This window comes from Ictalurus furcatus, chromosome 5 (genome assembly GCF_023375685.1).
Source record: "Ictalurus furcatus strain D&B chromosome 5, Billie_1.0, whole genome shotgun sequence".
NCBI classification, from domain to species: domain Eukaryota; kingdom Metazoa; phylum Chordata; class Actinopteri; order Siluriformes; family Ictaluridae; genus Ictalurus; species Ictalurus furcatus.
In genome coordinates this window covers 7,829,604-7,849,979 of record NC_071259.1, presented here as the reverse complement: position 1 = coordinate 7,849,979, position 20,376 = coordinate 7,829,604, and the positions used below count along the sequence as shown (strand labels likewise).

At 39.4% G+C, this 20,376-nt stretch overlaps 1 protein-coding gene across 2 annotated transcripts in view; it reads left to right on the top strand.

Annotated features, from left to right (window-relative positions):
* Positions 1-20,376, top strand: part of mtor (mechanistic target of rapamycin kinase) — a 110,627-nt gene that overhangs the window by 33,601 nt on the left and 56,650 nt on the right. For both annotated transcript variants that reach the window (XM_053624562.1, XM_053624560.1), the window contains 7 exons: positions 1,949-2,061; positions 5,314-5,476; positions 5,961-6,053; positions 6,307-6,453; positions 7,929-8,071; positions 8,963-9,125; positions 10,816-10,961. In XM_053624562.1, the coding sequence (XP_053480537.1) occupies positions 1,949-2,061; positions 5,314-5,476; positions 5,961-6,053; positions 6,307-6,453; positions 7,929-8,071; positions 8,963-9,125; positions 10,816-10,961 (968 nt within the window). The remainder of the gene's footprint in view (positions 1-1,948; positions 2,062-5,313; positions 5,477-5,960; positions 6,054-6,306; positions 6,454-7,928; positions 8,072-8,962; positions 9,126-10,815; positions 10,962-20,376) is intronic.

Genomic DNA, 20,376 nt, shown 5'->3' with positions numbered 1-20,376 from the left:
GTGTGTATATATATATAAGATATATATATACTCTATATATAAGAGTGTATATATATATATATAAGACTAAATTCAGCCATCGATATCAAATATTAAAAACATGTATCAATAAAAGTTGGCCGAAGTCAGCTAATCGATTCTACTGTACCAAGACTGTTAAAGGAGCTTTTTTTTCCCTCCCTGACTTTTGAGTTAAGATCTTGGGCGTTGTTTTTTGCTCTTGTTTAATTTTCAGTCTCTCCTCATAAGTATGAGTATCAGCAGACTTCTCTAAAATCAGGTCAACATTAGCAGTGTCTATCATTTCATTCCAAAGTGCTGAAGCTGAAGAAGGAGGTGGCAGCTAGCTAGCTAGAAATGAATGAAAGTAATATTATAACTCATATAAACTTTACAGATGTTTATATAGATGTTTACAAATTACACCTACAGCAGGTTCCAAGTGATACCAACTGGCATGGATATGCGCAAGTTTGACACGTCGGTCATGTTCATTCCCAATTTACTGATTTGCTAGTTTAACTTTCATTCCCTAGACGGCTGAAGTAACAAGTAGTTTTCATAAAAGGTGCAGATGGGTGACAAAGGAAAAAAATCAACATGAAGTGTCTTATTGAGGTGTTGGACAACCACAAACCTCCAGAACAGCCTCAGAGCTCCTTGGCATCAGTTCTACAAATCTCTGGAACTGTTCTGGAGGGATGAACTCTGTTCTTCCAAAAGATATTCCCTCAGTTGGTGTTTTGATGATGGTGGTCGAGAGCGCTGTCTAACACGTAGCATATGGATTACATCATTTTCAACCTCATCAAGTGATTCAGTGAATCCCCGTGCTCTGTGGATAGGGGCGAGGTCAGCCTGAATGAGACCACTCCCATCAGGATAGAAATGTTTCAGTAGAATAAAGGTGATCAGTGCAAATAGCTTGCTGAGGACAAGTGGACTCCGTGCCACTCATCTGAATGTGGACGGGACAAGCGACATCAATCTTGTCTTGTGATTGGAAGGGGTAAGGCTTATGCAAGCTTTTCCCAAGGAAGAAATTCTTGAGATGCAGATTCAGATACCAACCCTGCTTATTTTTTACCAATGTTAACCTGTTTAAAAAGCAATCACAGCTTTAAGATGTTGGGATATCAGGCCAGAAGAGCAAAGTGGGAAAAACAGTGTGGCTTGCAGAAAAAAGACTTCAAAGCAGAGAGGAGAATATCACAGGCTCCCAGTGCTCCTTAATCAGCAGGCGTCTAGAGAAGATCTACACCCCACCACCGCTCAGATAGAATATCAGCCACACATGAGACACAGACACGCAAGACTGCGGGCCAATTCAACAAACCCAGCGTCTACAATTATATAACCTCACATGTATACAGAATGTCCCCTGACATGACACTTAATACAATAGAGTGTGTACAGTGGCAGAGCTTCATGTCTGGACAGGACGGTGGTCTGGCAAAGGCTTCTGCATCACAGGGAATGTCTGGGCCTCCTTGAAATACTCTTGAAGCTACCCACAAGTTGATGTGCAGGAAAAAAATACAGCTAAGGTTGTGGCCTGTGACCTTTCTGTGTTCTCTGATCTTATTGGACGAACATCTAAAACAGCACACGTTTAGTGGGATGGCTTTCCAGAAACCACTATAGGGCGGCCATTTTGAAAAAAAGAGTCACTTTTTCCCTTAATGCAATTTGCCATCATTCTGTCCCCTGAGCAGACTATTCCAATGGTTTCCACTTGTGACTTGGTTATGGACTATTCCTGCATGTTTACTTAAAATGCATTTCTTTAAAAAAAAAAGAAGTTTTTGAAAATTTGGGCTTGTGTTTATAGAACAAAATTGTGTAAACTTGATTCTTTACTGATTTATTCCTTTAATGCCAGATGTTCACACAAAGCGCAAATCCTTTTTGTCCAGCACCCCATTCATGTTTTTTTTCTGCTTTTCAGCTGCTCATGGCCATACAGCTGTTTGGTGCCAACCTGGATGATTACCTCCACCTGCTGCTGCCTCCTATAGTCAAACTGTTTGATGCCCCTGATGTCCCGCTGCAAGTCCGCAAGTCAGTATAATCACCAACATGTTCATCTTTCCAGCATTGTATATTTGTGTGGCAGTATTTTACTCTCCTTGCCACAATATGAGTTTTAGAATATATATGTAGCACACAATATTCTATATTATACCACACCTCTGTTGAATTCTCGAGTTGGATTGATCGGAAAGTATAGATTAATTTCTTTAACAACAGGCCTGACAATAGTTCAGGCAGTTTATATTAATGCTGTTGTTCTAATCCGTTATTATTTCTATAACAACTCAATTTCAGGGACTTTTATGGCAGAGGCTGTACATAATAGAGCTGCAACAAATAATCAGTAATAATCAGTTATGAAAATCGTTGTCAACGAATCCCATTATTGATTAGTCGGTCTGCACGGGGCATTTACTCAGTCCTTAACTTCTGTTTCAAAAGTACATCCCAAAGTTGTGTCCAAAATGTACTATACACTTACACTATGTTCTCTTCCGTCTAGTGTATGAATTTTAGAAGGGTGGTATCGTCTCAAATGGCATGTTTTACTAACCAGAAGTATAAGCCACTTCCTAGTCATGATGTCAAACACACGTACTACGACGCCGCTAGCTTTAGCAGAATACCCAGAGTCAACGAAAATGAATTTTTTCAGTTTACTGTTTATTGACCGCGGAAAAAAGTGTGTGGCCTCCTAGTCCTCTAAGGCAGGTGAGTATTTTATATTAAATGCTATTGAGAAGACTAACCTGCAAACTTTGCAAAGCGGAGATTGTTTAGCACGAAGCGCAACAGTGTATTTTTTTATGAAAAAATCAGACAGGGCATCATTTGTGTACTTGGTGTATTTTATTGCTTTTCAAATAGAATGTGCATAAATGAAAAACTCTGCATTCCCTCTACATTTTCTTTTTGCTGGGGAGAGGCGGAGTTTAGCCTTCCTTTTATCTAGCTGTCAGTGCAGACCAGTGTTGCCAACTTAGTGACTTTTCAGACCCCTTTAATGACTCTTTTTTAAGAAAAAAAAGCACCTAGCGACTTTTTGGACAAACCTTAGCAACTTTCCAAAACTTTTTCCAAATGTATTGTCCTGCCGACATGAGGTCTTGCTCTCCCGCTGCACTCATACCTCTCTCTGCGTTTGCAGTGAGTGTCTGAGAGTTGGAGATTTAACAATGTCACGGATAATCAGACGCACCCTCCGTCCCAATTTACATCATTATTATGCGAATGTTTTTAGAACGTAAGAGGAATGGAACGCAACATGTTTTACATGTAAAAAAAAAAAGTCCATGTTATTACAGCCTAGTTCTCTTGTTCAAATTAGATATATTGTTCAGAAACATTTTTGATCCTTCATGTTCCATACCTGTCCCTTATATACTTTTTATAAAAGTTATTTTAAAAAAAAAAATCATACTTTATGAAAAGTAATTAAAAAAGTACAAAAACACAAAAGCAAACCAAAAAAATGTATGTATATCAAAAACAGATTAAAGATTATATATATATATATATATATATATATATATATATATATATATATATATATATATATATATATATGTATGTGTGTGTGTGTGTGTGTGTATGTGTATATATATATATATATATATATATATATATATATATATATATATATATATATAAATATATTTATAAAAATATGCGTGTGTATATATATGTGTGTGTATATATTTACTATGGATTTTAGTTGCAAAAGGTTGAGAACCTCTGGCTTAAGAGGTTCAGTTTAAAGTGCAGTGTAACTTCTGTCGTTTATTATAACGGGAGCGATCTATTTGTAATGAGGTTATAAATAACCTCACTCGCAACGTAGACACGGTGATAAACAGCACAAGTAAGATTTGTAATGTCAGATTAAAACTGTACATAAGTAAAACAATATGCCTTAAGGCAGTGAGGAACAGAAACTTTAAGGTGTAGTGAAAGTGAGGTTTTTTCTTTTAATTATCAGTGCTTTTAATTTTTTGTGCATCCATAAAAAATAATGCATAAATATATCTAAGCCTACTAATGAGCAGAATTTAAAAAAAAAAAAAAGGTGTCCTTTAAAAATGAAAAATATAATTGATGTGATAAGGAGGTGTTTATTGAGCATTTATGGAAGGAGTCTCAGGTGTCAGTGCTTTATAAGGCTCTGTAAGTTTTCTGCCATGGGAGAGGACTTCTCACTAACATGCCAAACTGTGAGAGAGAGAAAAAAAAGGCTGATGAGAGAATGACTGTTTATAACATCCCACATCATTAAATATAACTGGTTAAAATATGATGCATCAGTCATTAACAAATTAAATTTTTTAAAATTGTTGTCCAATTGCTGTGATATAAGAGGAAATAAAAAAAAACACCTCAGGACATGATTTTATAGGAAAATAATCAAATTCAGGGTGCTAAGATTACCTCTGTTTCACGTGGAGCTGCAGCACACCACCATAATCATGTTCCTCATAATTATGTTCCTCCAACAGCACATCCTGTAATGTTTTATTCGTAATATATTTAATGTCTAAAATACCATACCATAGAACATCGCTTTTGAATCTGAAGCAAAGTTCAATGGCATTCCTTGATAGTCTATAGTGTGTCTCCTGCCTCCCCAGATATTTTAGCTCAGTGCCAACCAATACAGATCAAAATCTACACAGAGGATATGTTCACCCCATCAGTAAAAGTGGGTTAGTGGACGGTCTTGACAGTTAATTCTTATTCTCGGGGAGTTATAATAAGTAGACAGTTCCGCCTCTTGAAACTGGCTGAGCCATGGCGTTGAGAATGGATGTGAATCGGGTAACTGTGGTCTCCTGTGTCTGGGAGGGATCATATTATTGAAACTCTTTGATTGAAACACCAGAGCGGTTTGGCCTGTCGTTTTGGGTCGGGTTCGATATGGCCTCATCACCCTTGCAGTCACTTCGTGCCAAAGAGGAAAGCACTTGCGAATGTTTTTTTGTGTGTTATTTTTGTCAAAAGTATATGAAACCTTTTCAAGCACAGGATTATATGCATATTTGCTATTGAATTGTGAATCATTTTTTTATATCTTATACCTATAAACTGGAGAAACCAAGTAGCTAATTAATTATTAGACATAAATTTACTATGTTTCCCTAACATTCATTGATTGACTGCTTAATTTAAGTGTTGTGATTTCATCCCATAAGTTTCAAAAAAAACAAATGTTCCAGTGTTCCCAGTGTTATTGGTAAGCTTTAAATGGATTTCCAGTTTAAAGCTTTTACTCTGTTTTGACTGCAGGGTTGCTTTGGAAACCTTAGATCGTTTGACCGAGTCCCTAGACTTCACCGACTACGCTTCCAGAATCATCCACCCCATCGTGCGCACTTTGGATGGAACGCCTGAGTTGCGAAGCACAGCTATGGACACCTTGTCCTCTTTGGTCTTCCAGCTTGGTAAAAAGGTGCTTGCAAAAGCCTAATGCCGGTGCATGCTTCTAGTTAACAACCCCTGAATATTGAAACCCCTATGCCAATGTTTCCAGTGCTCTGCTGTCCACTGGAAACACTTAATGAGGATTTCTTTAATGACAAGATCAGTTTGTGCTTGCCATAAATCTTTGAGCTTTCACAAGTAGCCTGCTGATGACGCTTCCTGTTCTTTTTGAGTTCACAGCGTGGCTGCTAATAAGTCTGGGATGATGTCATTTTCCTTTTTATCACCCCTCCCTAACTCCCCAAAGCCCACCAGGGCAGCATGTGGCCAGCATGTGCACCTTTTGATCGTGAAGGCAGGCAGTAGCTTGTCATTTTTGTAGATGGGAGTGGAATTGTCTTTTGAGAACTGTGTGCATCAAATAAACTTCACGTGCATCAAATAAACTTCATGGCAGCTGTAACACTCTTAAAAACTTCCTTCTCCTCTTCTTTTTTTTTTTTTAAACACAGTACCTTATCTTTATTCCTATGGTGAACAAAGTGATGTTAAAGCACCGAATCAACCACCAACGATATGATGTACTCATCTGCCGCATCGTTAAGGTCAGTGCTCCTTCCCTGTCCACCTAGTACGTTTCACCATGACTCCATATCATTCCCGGGTCCATCGATGTCTATGAAGGGTGTTGATTTCATTAAGAGAATGATGTGCTCAAAGTAGAACAGACTGTTGTTTTTAAGTCCAGGATGTTTCCTAGTGCAACATTGAGGGCTTCTTTGATTAGGGCAGTGCACTAGATGTCCATGCAGAAAATATTTAATTTTGCTTACTTCTTGATTGTGTCTTGTTACCCAGGGTTACACTCTGGCTGATGAGGAAGAAGACTCTCAGATTTTCCAGCACCGCCAATCACGTAGTAGCCAAAGTGACACGCTGGAGGGTGGTCCGGTAGAGTCCGGTCCGATGAAGAAGCTCCACGTCAGCACAACTGCACTTCAGAAGGTCAGCATGAAAAAAATTATAAAGCATGTGTAAAAGATAATGACAAATTTGTCCTTGCGAGTGCTTACACATTAACTTGAACACATTAAGTATACAAATGCGAAAGGAATTTTAAAAAAAAAGCATCAGGAGGTTCAGTACATCTGACAGATTTCAGCACTATGGAAGACTTGTAGTATTTAAGAACGTCTGGTTCCGTACTAAGTATTTCTTGATGTTCTCGCTCCTGCCCTGAAGCACACCCTCTTATTTATCTGGTAGCGTTAATGGATGTTCAAGGAGTGTTCTCATACAAAGCATAAACACTTTGGCAAAGTCTCCGGTAATTTAACCTGTCCTATTAAGAGCTTAAAGCTGCTGTTCTTTGTAAGCTTATCTCTAGTATCTTCATTTGTTTGTTCTGGATTGAACGATGAAATGCACGCAACACTGTGTAGCTCTGCAACAGTTGCAGTTCTCCAAAAAATAAAAACAAAAAACAAAGGAAAACTTTCCCCAGGAATAGCAGATAACCTTTAAACGAAACCTGTATCAAAGCGTTGAACTAGTAACTACTTTTTTTTGTTCCTCAACTGCACTCGTCTGTCTATCATAAATTATGGTCAGTCATGTACTTTCACTATTTTGACAGAGTATGAATATTACAGTGAGACTTTTATAAGCCATGGTGTTATAGCTTACTGGAAAAGGGTGACGAGGCATAAGAGCAGTAAAGCGACATCAGTGATCCTGCCAAAAAGCACACTCAACTGTTTCTGTTGTTGGCTAGTGCATTACTGTGATTCACAGCTGTCGCTTCAAGAATGAGCAGGTCTTTCCATTGTCTTTGTCAACCAAAAACCTGCTTGCTCTTAATGTGAAAAGAAACAGATCTGTTTGGGTCGTCGCCTGTGCCACCTTCTTTTGCTCAAACTCCTGAAACGTTTTCCATATTTGCAGACACGGGTTCAATTTTCTGTTGTGAAAATTTTGAAATCCCTTAAATCTCAAACCTTTTTGCCACCAGAGAGCCTTTGGCTGTAAAATAAATTCCATGGACTCCTTCAGCCCTGATTTTTAATGAACGTAATCCAACACTTTAAATGTTAGTCTCATCGGTTAAACATGAACAATAATATTTTGGTCATTTACAGGAACTATAGAGTGTTCCACCAAGACAATCTATTAGATTCCAGTAGACATTATTTATAGACCTACTTGTTTTTGAGTTGTTGAGGTTTGGATTAAACACATCCGATTCAGGTGACGAGTCAAGCTATAAGAACTCAATAAGAACTATAATAACTTAAACAAAAATCAAGATCCCCTAGCTATGGTTCATGGACCCCTGGGGGTCCCTGGGCCCCACTTTGGGAACCAAAAGTTTGGGAAACAAATCATATCCTAGAAACCATAATCTGAGATACTTTCTAAGTTGACCTTGCTTTCAGATTGTGTTTCTGAGTGCTTACTGTTGTGTTTTGTGTGCTCTGTAGGCATGGGGTGCTGCCAGGAAGGTGTCTAAAGATGACTGGCTGGAATGGTTACGGCGCCTCAGTGTAGTCTTGCTGAAAGAGTCGCCCTCTCCTGCCCTGCGCTCCTGTTGGTCCCTTGCCCAGACCTACATTCCACTTGCCAGGTGAATTCCACAGGCCTTATTTTTCTGTTTGACAATTTTCCCCAATAACTTTATGGCCTGAAAGATGTGGCACTGTCAATTTTCATCAAGGTAATTGCAGAATAATTAGTCTTTGTTAATGTGAGCTAAAATCTGTCGCTGTATGTTTGAATAAGTTAGCGTTAGACAAGTGTATAGTTAACATCATAAATGCCACCGAAAAACGGCACTTTTTCACCTAAAGAGGCACTTCTCTAGCCCATCTGTAGTTTATGCTACAACCCCAATTCCAAAATAGTTGGGACACTGTGTAAAATGTAAATAAGAGTAGAATGCAATGATTTGCAAATGTCATACACCCATATGTTATTCACAATAGAACATAAAAACCATATTAAATGTTTAAACTGAGTAAATGCACTATTTAAATGAAAAAAAAAGGTAATTTTGAATTGGATGGCCGCAACACATCAAAAAAAAAAGAACTGGGACAGGGGCAACAAAAAGCTGGAAAAGTAAGTGTTACTAAAAAGAATCTGCATGTTTCTTTTTAGTAACACTTACTTTTACAGCCTGTTGTTGCCCCTGTCCCAACTTTTTTGAGACGTGTTGTGGCCATCAAATTCAAAATTACCCTATTTTTTTCTTAAAAATGGTACATTTCCTCAGTTTAAACATTTGATATGTTTTCTATGTTCTATTGTGAATAACATATGAGATTTGCAAATCATTGCATTCTGCTTTTATTTACATTTTACACAGCGTTCCAACTATTTTGGAATTGGGGTTGTCAGTCTTTCTAGTTACGTATATTTTAAATGCAATGAGGCGCTTTCCTTTTACTGTTTCTGTACTGTTCTGCCCTTCTGAAATGCCCCAAGTGACTAATTCTCCTGTGTCTTGCATTTGCAGAGATCTTTTTAACGCCGCGTTCCTGTCCTGCTGGTCTGAGCTAAGCGAGGATCAACAAGATGAGCTTATCCGCAGCATTGAGCTAGCACTGACATCACAGGACATTGCTGAAGTCACACAGACTCTGCTCAACCTGGCTGAATTCATGGAGCATAGCGACAAGGTCTGTAAAGCATCACGCCTTTTAATTTGGAACACTTCTCCTGACCTTGATCAGCATCCCTAAGAACATTTAAAATTTGTATGCAAACAAGACACATTTATTCACATGAATTGTTATCGTCTAATATTCCAGTTTTATTAAATAATGTGTGTGCTTTATTAGAAGCACATAAAAATGCCCTCCTAGACGGACATGATTATGATTTTAAGGATGCAGTAATGAGAATGTGGTCTCGTGCAAGACCCAAAGCATATTAGAAGCAGGGACCATAATTGGGGAATAAGGACCAGATCAAACTCTTAGTAATGAGACGCAGACAAAGTCCACGATAATGTCAAAGACTTTAATGATGCAGACTCTTTGACTATTTAAGTGCTGTTTTCTGTTAGACTATTATTTGAGGCAATACAACATATTTTTCCTCAAATAATATGGTAACCAGCCACCTCTGGTCTGGTAGAAGGACTGACTAAATCTGCCTTTTTTAAACTGACTTGATGTTGTACGAGGTAGATTACATACTCACTGGACACGTAACAACTAGGAACAAACATTCTTCAACTGTCTAGTTGAGTCTCGGGTTATGTTAGGGCTGACCGGAGTGGAACCCAATGTGGTCTTCGGATGTTGTAACTCATCCGCCTCATGATTCAACAAGGTGTGTTGTCCTTTCTGAGATGCTTTTCTGCTCACCATGGTTGTAAAGAGTAATCGTTTGAGTTACAGTAGCCTTCCTATCAGCTTGAACCAGTGTGTTCATCCGCAGAACAGCCGCCATCCGCAGAACTTTTATTCAATGGATGTTTTCTGTTTTTTTGGCACCAGCCTGTGTAAACTCTAGAGACTGTTGTGTGTGAAAATCCCAGGAGAGCAGCAATTTCTGAAATATTTAAACCAGCCCATCTGGCATAAACAAATGCCAAGGCTAAAATCACTGAGATCACATTATCCCCCATTCTGATGTTTGATGTGAACATGAAATGAAACTCTTAAGCTGTATTTGCATGATTTGATGCATCATATTGCCGCCACAGGATTGGCTGATTGGATAATTGTATGAATGAGCAGGCGCACAAGTGTTCCTATTAAACTGTCCTGTGAGTATAGTTGTGAAATGGTATAGTTGTGAAATGGTATAGTAGATTACTATTTGTGGGAACAAATTCTCTTTATTTAATAATGTTTTTAGTAATGAAGTGTTGTACGAGTTAACCCGTATGATTGAAATCTATTTGATGTGAGGAAAAATTGAGCGCTTTGAACTGCTCAGTTGAAAAAACGACCCGAAATTTTATTCCCTTCCGCATTAACTGCCACATGATTTGAATACGTTTTGAAAAGACTTCAAGGGTACCATGCTAAAATTTATTTCCCTATCCGGTTCCTCTTTCAAATAGTCCAGCTGTAAAACAGTTCAGTTGATAGTAAAAGAGTGCACACCATTTGAATAATCACCATCTAAAGAGCTCACCTGCTCTACTTGTAATGTAGATTATTTTCCTTTTCTTTATATTCATGTTCTCACATGTTCTAATACGACCAAGCTATATCAAGACATAATTCATATCATTGCTTAAATTCCAGATTGTTTTTAACTGCGCTATTCTGTTTCATTCTGCTCTGCTTTACACCATTCCACTGTCCTTTATTTATTTTGTTTATTTTCTGTTTTTCTGCCCTTTCATTTCAGGGTCCACTTCCACTGAGGGACGATAATGGAATCGTGCTACTGGGCGAGAGAGCTGCTAAATGCCGTGCCTATGCCAAGGCTCTGCATTATAAAGAGCTTGAATTCCAAAAAGGCCCGACTCCCCTTATTCTGGAATCCCTTATTAGGTAGGAAAACAGATTATACTCACTTTAAGGTTTTCCGTGAAACCAAGAGTCATCAGATCCGCACACAGTGCACTTTAGAACGCTCCAGTGGCAGTCATTACACTATTCTAATCGACATTTATGCTTCTCAAGATGTGTACCCGAATTCTGAATGTTTCACAAGCCTCTCAGACTGTTTTACAAATTCCTTTTATGTTTTCAATAAGTTAACGTGAAGCAATTGAAGAGCTGAGCTAAAGAATGTCTAGGATTTTTACAGTGTTCTGCCAAGGCTCACTTTTTCTCGGCTGTCCAAAAGTTTCATTGTGTTTTTGGTCTGTGGATTTGTCCAAATAGCTTTAACCAGAAAATGTGGCGGAGTAAGGAAATCTCCCATGATTTTTTTTTTGTGTGTGTGATTGTGGTGCCTTAAGCCACCACAATTCAGTAACTCAAGATATATGCAGGATTCACACACATGAATGACAGCTTGATTTTTTTTTCCAAGCAGACTAAATAAATCTTTTAAGTGCTCCTTCATATTTTCAAAACTAACTAATGTTTCCTTATTTGAGTGCAGTACAAAATAAGAGTAATCCCTTCAATATAATATTAGTACTGGATGTAAAGGAGATTTGTTTTTTGTTTTTGATTTGTTATTTTATCATGGATGGGATTTAAGTTTTGTCAAGGCTAATTTACCATTGTACTTAGTTACAAAAGGGGAGACGAATGAATCCATAAAGGAAATGTAAAATGAACAAAAGAATTTGAGGCCTAAAATAACACAAAACTGGGTTCATTATACAAGAATATCCACTTTCCAATAAATAAACATATATCCAATTTATTTCAGATGCAAATGAATCTCAAGTACATTGATATTGCCAATAAATGGACAATAAATGGGATGGTCTTGTATATAATATTCATATACAGTACTTTGCAAAAGTTTTAGGTACCCTATTTTTTTTTTTGTTCGAACTATGTTATAGATTTTTGTTTTATGACTGCTACATTATCGAGTCAATACAAAAACATTTTAGATTCCCACACCTTAGTTTTTTTGACACAAAATTAAATGTTACAGAAAAATGTTTGTATGTCATTCAAGAAAGCAGCATATTACATAAGACTCCTTTTCAGACAAAAAACCACAATGAAGGCTGCTGGATTTTGCTGCAAAAATAAGAAGCAGGTGTGACAGTCAAAGTCACCAGAAGAACTAAGGCTGGATCTGAAATGTGCTCAGTAAAACTTACCAGTTAATTTCCTTATAAAACTGCACTAATTTAACCTGAGACTACTATTTTTATTTTTTAAAAAATGTTGTCACACCAAATATTGGCAAAAGTATATGTTACTACTGTTTACTGCTCTTTACTGTATTTTTTTTTATTTTAATTTAATTTAATTATCCCGAAGACTTCTTTGCTCTGCGGCATTTCTTTGCATGTGCCTAAAACTTTTGCGTAGTACTCTGTGTGTGTGTGTGTGTGTGTGTATCTATATAATAAATATATATATATATATATATATATATATATATATATATATATATATATATACGTGTGTGTGTGCACATGTGTGTGTGTGTGTGTGTGTGTGTGTGTGTGTGTGTGTGTGTGTGTGTGTATATACGTCCCATAACCAACCATAACTAACCATATCGCTCACATTTGCATGCATACTCACATAAGTTTCAGGCTTTGGGAAATTGGGGAAATAAGCAATCGGAATATAGGATACACTGAGCTACACCGAGCACACCACTTCTTAAACTAAAACTACGCCCTTTCAAATGAATACCTGCTCTCTAACATTACACTATTATGCCTGGCTGCTGGTTTAACTTAAATCAGCTAGAAGATAAAAGTTGTAATCTACTGTGTATACAGCAAGGGCTGAACTGTAAGTATCCAAGTACTGTAAGACAGAAACCAGCAATGGATTTGATGTTTTAAAAATATCTTGAATAGCCTACAAAGGCATTAACAATTTTTTATAGAATAATGCAATTTACATACTTATAGCTAGTGAAACATTAGTGATCTTAAGTTTTTCAGTACGGTTTAAAATTATCTAAGTCCATGTGTTTTTTGTGCGTTTTTTGGTGGGTTTTTGGTTTATAATGTAGTTCAGTCATCAGGTAAGCCATTTGAGAAGCTCCTTGGGTCTGCAAGCTTGGGAGCTTATAATTTGAATTTAAACTGATATTAGAAGCAGCTCATTGCCTTGCACCTCCAGCGTTGGGGGTTTGATTCTTGTGCCCTATATGCACAGTGTGTGTATGTTCTCTCCATGCTTCTGGGGTTTCCTCCGGGTACTCTGGTTTCCTCACCAGTACAGAGACATGCGTTGTAGGCTGATCTTTTGCATCTTGTCCTGGGTGCCCCCTGGTAAAAAGTGTATATCTTAGAAATAACTAAGGCTATGGTGACAACAATTATAGATTAACACTTTCAAAGTCATGTGACATATGATTATTGTGATTGCCTATCTTGAGGTTAGTCCTGTGTATGGTTTGGGCAGTAATTCAGAATTTAAAGATTAGATCATCAGTATTATGATATAACGAACCTATTTTAAACTGTACAGTTATATCCACTCACTTTATTTTTGACAGATGGTTTTTATTTGTCGAAATTGAAGTTTGTGAAGTGTGGTAGTGGAAACATGCAGCAGCGGATATTGGAGATCTTTTTAAATCTCGAGAAAGCTTACTTATTGTTGTGTTGAAGTTCAGAAAGTGGAGACATAAAATGAACTAAAACTCGGACATAAAAGTCATACAAATAAATGGAGGCAAATAATGAAGAACAGACTCAAGAGCTCCCTTCATATACTGAATGATAAACCACAAAAAGTCATCACAACTAATAAATGACATCACCATAGTCAAGAACCAAGAAAACGCCGGTTACGGATGTAACCGTGGTTCTGTGAATTCCGGATGGCCACTAGAGACGTTGCTACAGTAGTGGATGATCGCAGTGCCAGCCAGATAGGTCGAGAAAATTAATACCAACGAAGTCACGTAGTGACGTGAACTGAGTGGTGATATAAGCCACTGCAGCTCAGCACTACATCTTGTAGCGTCTGCTCACACACTCCATGTGACCGGGAACTCCGGCGGTCATCTTGAATTCACTGAACCACGGTTACATCTGTTACCAGCATTCTATTTTATTCCTCCTGACCACCAGAGACGGTGCTACGGTAGTGGATGACTCGTACCAGAAAAGTCATGAGGAGTAACTCACCAGAAATGATCAGAGGTCACTGGCGAAGCACGGCCGAGCCCACATCCTGGAACAAAGCAACGTTGACATTATAGAATCTTGTGAAGGTACAGGGGGGGAATTATGTCGCTACAGTACAGAGACACCCCTGAAGGCCGTCCACGAAGATGAAACCGCTCTGGTGGAATGGCAAGTGACGTACCCAGGCATGGCTTGTTGGGCCTGCGTGTACGCTAAGCCAATAACTTCAACTACCCACCATGAAAGCCTCTGTTTAGACAGAGGGGCACCCTTCTTAACACCTCCATAACAGACAAATAACTATTCCGACCGTCTTAACTGTGCCGTAGCCTCTACGTAGTATTTCAGGGCCCGTACGGGGCACAGGAGCAGAGAACGCTGCTCAAGGCCCTTCAGCTGGAAGGAACACAGTTCAATGGACTGATTAATGGACTGGTATAGAAGCTCCTTAGGAAGGAAAGCTGGATTGGGCCAGAGGACAACACCGGTACCCTCTGGTTTCCATCTCATGCAGGACTGACTCACTGACAGAGTGTGGAGCTCACCAACCCTTTTCAAAGATACCACAGCCAGAAGAAAAGCTGCCTTGGCGAAGGGACTCCAAAACCAGACTTAAACTCCACACCGAAGAATGGAGAGCATGAGCCGGATTGAGGCGCCTCACACCCTTTAAGAAACTGCAAATTAGGCTATGGGAGCCCAAAGATGAGCTGTTCACAGGTGAATGGTGCAAAGAGATAGCCGACACGTAAACCTTTAAGGTAGACCCTACCCTACCACTGTCCAGAAGACCTTGTAAGAAACCCAAAACCACAGAGACTGCACATCGTACAGGGTCAAACCCATGAGTCTCGCACCACGTGCAAAAAGTCTTCCATTGATTGGCATAAAGCGCTCGCATAGCAGCAGCCCTCATGTTGAGAACAGGGTGACCAAATGATCACAGTCTGCTCAGAGGGAGTTGGCCCCAGACACCAGATCCATAACTGTAGGCGGGCTGGGTTTAGGTGCCAAATGTAGCTGTCCAGCTGAGACAATAGATCTCTCCTGAGGGGAAGCTGCCTCCATCTGTCCCTCAGCAGGGTTAGGAGCAAGGGAAACCATGGTCTGGACCGCCACCCTGGTGCAGTCAGAAGCAGCCTGTGTCTGCCTTGAGCAATTCTATGAAATGTCTCCTACAGCAGAGGAATTCGAGGAAATGCATGCAGGAGACAATCTGGCCAATTGTGTGACAGTGTGTCGTGCCCCAGCGGACCGGACTTTTCCATCTGGGCAAACCACAACGGGCAGTGTGTTGTGTTCTCCAAAGTGAATAGATCCACTTCCGCCAGACCGAATTACTGCCAAATGTCCTGAACTACATCCAGGTAGAGCCTCCACTCCAGTTTCTGGACAGAACATCTGCAGCCTGATTGGCTATCCCTGGCAGATAAACTGCCTTCAGTAATGCAAACTGCGGGAGTGACCAGGTGAGGATATTGTGAATGAGCCGTAGCAAGCTGTCTGACCTCGTGCCCCCTTGGTGATTTCAGATTCAAAACCGTTGAAGTGTTATCTGATGGCCTGTCAGCACTGGGAAGAAGTGTCTCAGGGCCAGAAAACCTGCATGCATCTCCAGCAGGTTGATGTGCTCCATAGACCGCTCCCTTGACACCCCTGTGGTTCCAAACTGCTCTCCAATCCTTGAGGGATGCATTGGTTGTTACCACGTCCCAACAAGAGGAAACAATCCCCAATGGAACAGAACGTACCTGCAACAACAGTGAGCAGGTACTGCTGGCACCCTATAATTCAGAGCATGCTGCACCTGTGTTAGCTGCTGAGTGGTCCCGGACAACTTTATGTGCCTCTCCAACACCTCAGATACATCTGGACCAAAAAGATATCCTAAAACGATGGGGAGCTCTCTCAAAGTCTTTATATAATTCTCCGTCAAGCTGGCTTAAGCAAGCCAAACCTGCCTGCGAGCAGTCAAGAGTGTTGCAGTGAGACTGGCCAGTTTTCGAGTCACATGCCCCATGGCCAGCAAGGCTGTCTGCAGAAATCGTGGAACAGAAGGGTCCACTTCTACAGACCCCAAAATCAATTGGCAGTAGTGTTCTCGGCCCGAGCGACGTAGGCAACGGACTCATTTGCTTTCTTCAGAAAGGAATTTGTGTGGTTACACTGAACGCAGTGCCTCATCCTGTGATACACCTACTGCAGCGACCGGCTGTTCAACCTCTGGCACATTCTGCACCCTGATGGACTCTGCTTCTGCCATGGAAGCTAAGGTGCGAGCAGTCTTGGAATGCCTCTTGGCCATCCCTGGCCCTTTTAAGGGCACTCGAGAATTCCATAATAAAGTCCTTACATGCAGGCATAGCATTATGGGGAAGGCCTGCGAAAAAACACACTGGACTGAACGGTGTGCAGGGCATTCGTCCAGGCCAAGACGGGCCACTGCCATCTGAAGCACATCTAATGTGTCATCCATCTGAGGTTGGGCTATCCCCGAAGAGTGGAGAGAGCCATCACCAGAGCCACCAGCTAACGTGGACCCCACTGGCTTGTCCAGCGACATCAGTGAGGAGATGGTCCTGAAAATGTGTGTCAGAAGCACATGTAGACATAGCGTCATTGTGGGGGCTGTGACGAGGGAAAGGTGAACTAGTAACCTTGCTAGAAGAGTGTGAGCAACTGTTCCCGATGGGAGCCATAGTATAAGCAGGAACTGAGTCTGTTGGTTGGAGGTCCTGCAAGAGACGTTTCAAGAAGAAAGGCCAGCCACCTTCTTTGATAACAGGTGCCCTGCCAAATGATTTCCCCTAGAGTTAGATCTTCTTTTAGCTGAGGGAAGGTCAGTAGCTGCTAAGGCATGGCGTTTCTATGCTCTCTTCCTCAAACCAAAACTTGCTTCCAAAGTCCCGGTTGTGGTCCAGTCCAGCCAAATGCAGCTGTCTCTCAGACATCGGGAGCAAGCTACAATGCGGACATGGGTCCATAAGTGCTTCCGTCAGAAGCTGAACACCCAGGCATGATGGGAAGAGATCATGCCCATTGTCAGGAAGAAGCTCGTTAGGGCAGAGCTTACAATTCAAAAGATAGGCCGTGGAAATAGTGCTGAAAGCCATAGCCGCTAAAATGGGGAGCCTCTGGATACAACCACGAGGAGAGCCAGTAAAAAGTAATCAAATTAAATACTCCTACCCCCGGATGAACCGCGAGGAATGGAGAGGAGTGTGTACAAGCTTTGAATAAAAGTCACCAACACCCACGGTTAGGACCGGCACACACAAGTACAACACAATACATATATGTATAATGCGAGACAGCAGGTTAGCACAGCTCGCTAACTAGCCAAAGCGGGTAATATGGCTCCGGATAGGTAAGCGGCACACCGTGCAGAGAAAATCCCGAAGTAAAAACTCACGTGCAACAGTAATCTTTTTGCTACAGGACAAGATCTGTTTCTGTCTAAAAGGATTTATTCGACTATATTATAATGTATTATATAACAGCACTGTTGAATTTCACGTCCTATTACCACCAAGTGGTGTGCATTGTTTTCTAATATGTCGGCCTGTCGTCAATTATTCCTTACTTACATTATTATCATTAATCTAAAATAAACTGGACACTGCCTGTATTCTTGAGGGACACCTTTGTTGAATTTGAGCTGTGTAATTTGAAATGTGTCAAAAGCCATGCCCCTCAAGTAATAAAAAAAGAGTATTATTTCCGTATAATTTAGAAGAATTTTCACCTGAAACCATAAGAAGACAACCCTATTAATATATGAATAATAGAATGTTGAATATTTAAGGAATAACACATGACGGGCTGTGCTGTTATAGGAAATCCATGTCGAAGCACATCCCACAGTGGTTTATACCTCTTATTCCTTTTATACCACAGCGATTATAACACGTCACACTCTTTAACCTTACTAAACTTACTGTTACCAAATGGTGACACTGGAGACTCCTTCCATAAATGTTACATTAAGTGTCTAAAGACTTCAATCAAATTTTTATTTTGAGAAACTTCAGAATATGAATAATTCACCATCTTCAGAGAGCTTACTGTGCTCAAGGTCCAAATCGAATTAGATACTTAGACAATCTGGATCTCAGACCAAACCTAATATTTGCATGATGGTATTCAGGTTTACTGTAAATCTCATCATATTATTCTATTAAGAGCTATAAAGAGGCTACGGTTTGTCAGTTATGTATCAACTACCTTTACTGGTAGTGAATGTGTCATCACTGGGTTGTGTACCCAGAAGTCCGACTTCTTATTTTTCCATCATTTTGATACAGTTGTATTGTGCCAACATTTCCCTGCAAATACTGCTGTATGAGTAAGTCATGAGACACTGTTCAGGTTCAGACACCATGTCTGCTGAGGTCTTTGCACAAGACGAAGCTGCAGTAACTTTGATCGGGTCAGAATAGACTGAATAACATAATAGAGAAGGACTGAAGGATTTTTATGAAGAGTCTAGGTGTATAGGTTCATATTAGCTCAAGTTGCCATGACAACAGATAACAGATTAAGACGGATTGATCAGAGAAAAATGAAAAATTTATCTTTTGCTACTTTTGCATTTTTATACTGCATTTGTTATATTCCTTATTGTAACATATACTTTGGCACTTACATTTCTTATCATTTTAATTTAGATAAGAAAGCACTTAAAGTATTAAAATAAGGCTATCCCTCATGGCAATTAATACACATAGCTCACTAGTTATAGTTATACAGTGCCCTCCACTAATATTGGCACCCTTGGTAAATATTAGCAAAGAAGGCTGTGAAAAATTCATTGTTTGATTTTTTTTTTTTGTTGTTGTTGAAAAAAATCCATAAAAATACTCTTCTCTCGAGGATATCAAACACTTGCAAACATAACACAGGTTTATCAAAAAATATATATTTTGGTTAAATATAGTTGTGCAACAATTATCGGCACCCTTTTAGTCAATACTTTGTGCTACCTCCCTTTGCCAAGATAACCGCTCTGAGTCTTCTTCTATAATGCTTGATGAGGTTGGAGAATACATGGAAAGGGCTCTGAGAACATTCATCCATACAGAATCTCTCAAGATCCTTCAAATTTCAAGGTCCATCCTGGTGGACTCTCCTCGTTGCTCACAGCCTTCGTTGCTCATATTTACCAAGGGTGCCAATATTAGTGGAGGGCAATGTATATTATGTATTTTTTCAAGTCTTGTTATATTTATTACATACATTTAATTATATGAATGAATTCTTATATATTTCTAATTACATATATGACAGTTAACCACAATAGTGAAAAATATTTACTATAAGTCAGTTTCAAACACTTTAAGCACTTTCCTCAGTTGGAGAAGTTAACGTGACAGTTTAGTCCCTCCATATTTAAAAAATTTTCACAGAACTTTCATCTAGTAAACAGGATTACCGGCTTGCAATTGCTTAAGATATATGCAATACTACCTTCACATTCAGCCAAAATGTTTGTCCATGAATGCAGTCTAACCCAACAGCTGCTTCCTGAATAGAATATAAAGTAGTAATATTTTGAAGACACATGCCCAGTTCTCTGTAAGGTCAAGGCACTTTATTTCATTTTAACTGGCACCTGGTAGAATGCAAAATTATTTATGTAGTAATTATTATAGGTTTTAAGTTTATTGTGGAATAAAAAAAGCCTTTTTTCATGAGTATGACATACTTTGTGTAGAAATACTATATGTGCTCACTGCTTTTTGATAACTATTATCAAATTAATTTTGAGTTTAAATGGTCTTCATGAGGCAAATCATACCCTTTGAAGTATTTTGTGGTGAGAAATTAGAGCATTTCAATTGGGGAGATTCCTTTCCTTTGAAGTGTGTGTCATAGTTCCAGATTTAATGAATAAAAACAAACATACGTAGTAAATATTTAACTATAAATGCTTTCTGTAAAATGCTTCTAGATAGACAGGGAAATAATTTAGTAATCGTTATGCTGCAAATCTGAACTTCATTGACTTGATGAGTCAGCGATTACTTTGAAACCTGAGTGTAAGCTAAACCAAAATAACAGTTTTATTGAGAACCTAATTAGTGACTAAGGTTGAGCCAAGGCTTCCTTACGGTTCACAATTAAAGGAACAAACCTCAGCAGTCTTTAGAAGACTGTGTGATGAATGGCTTTGT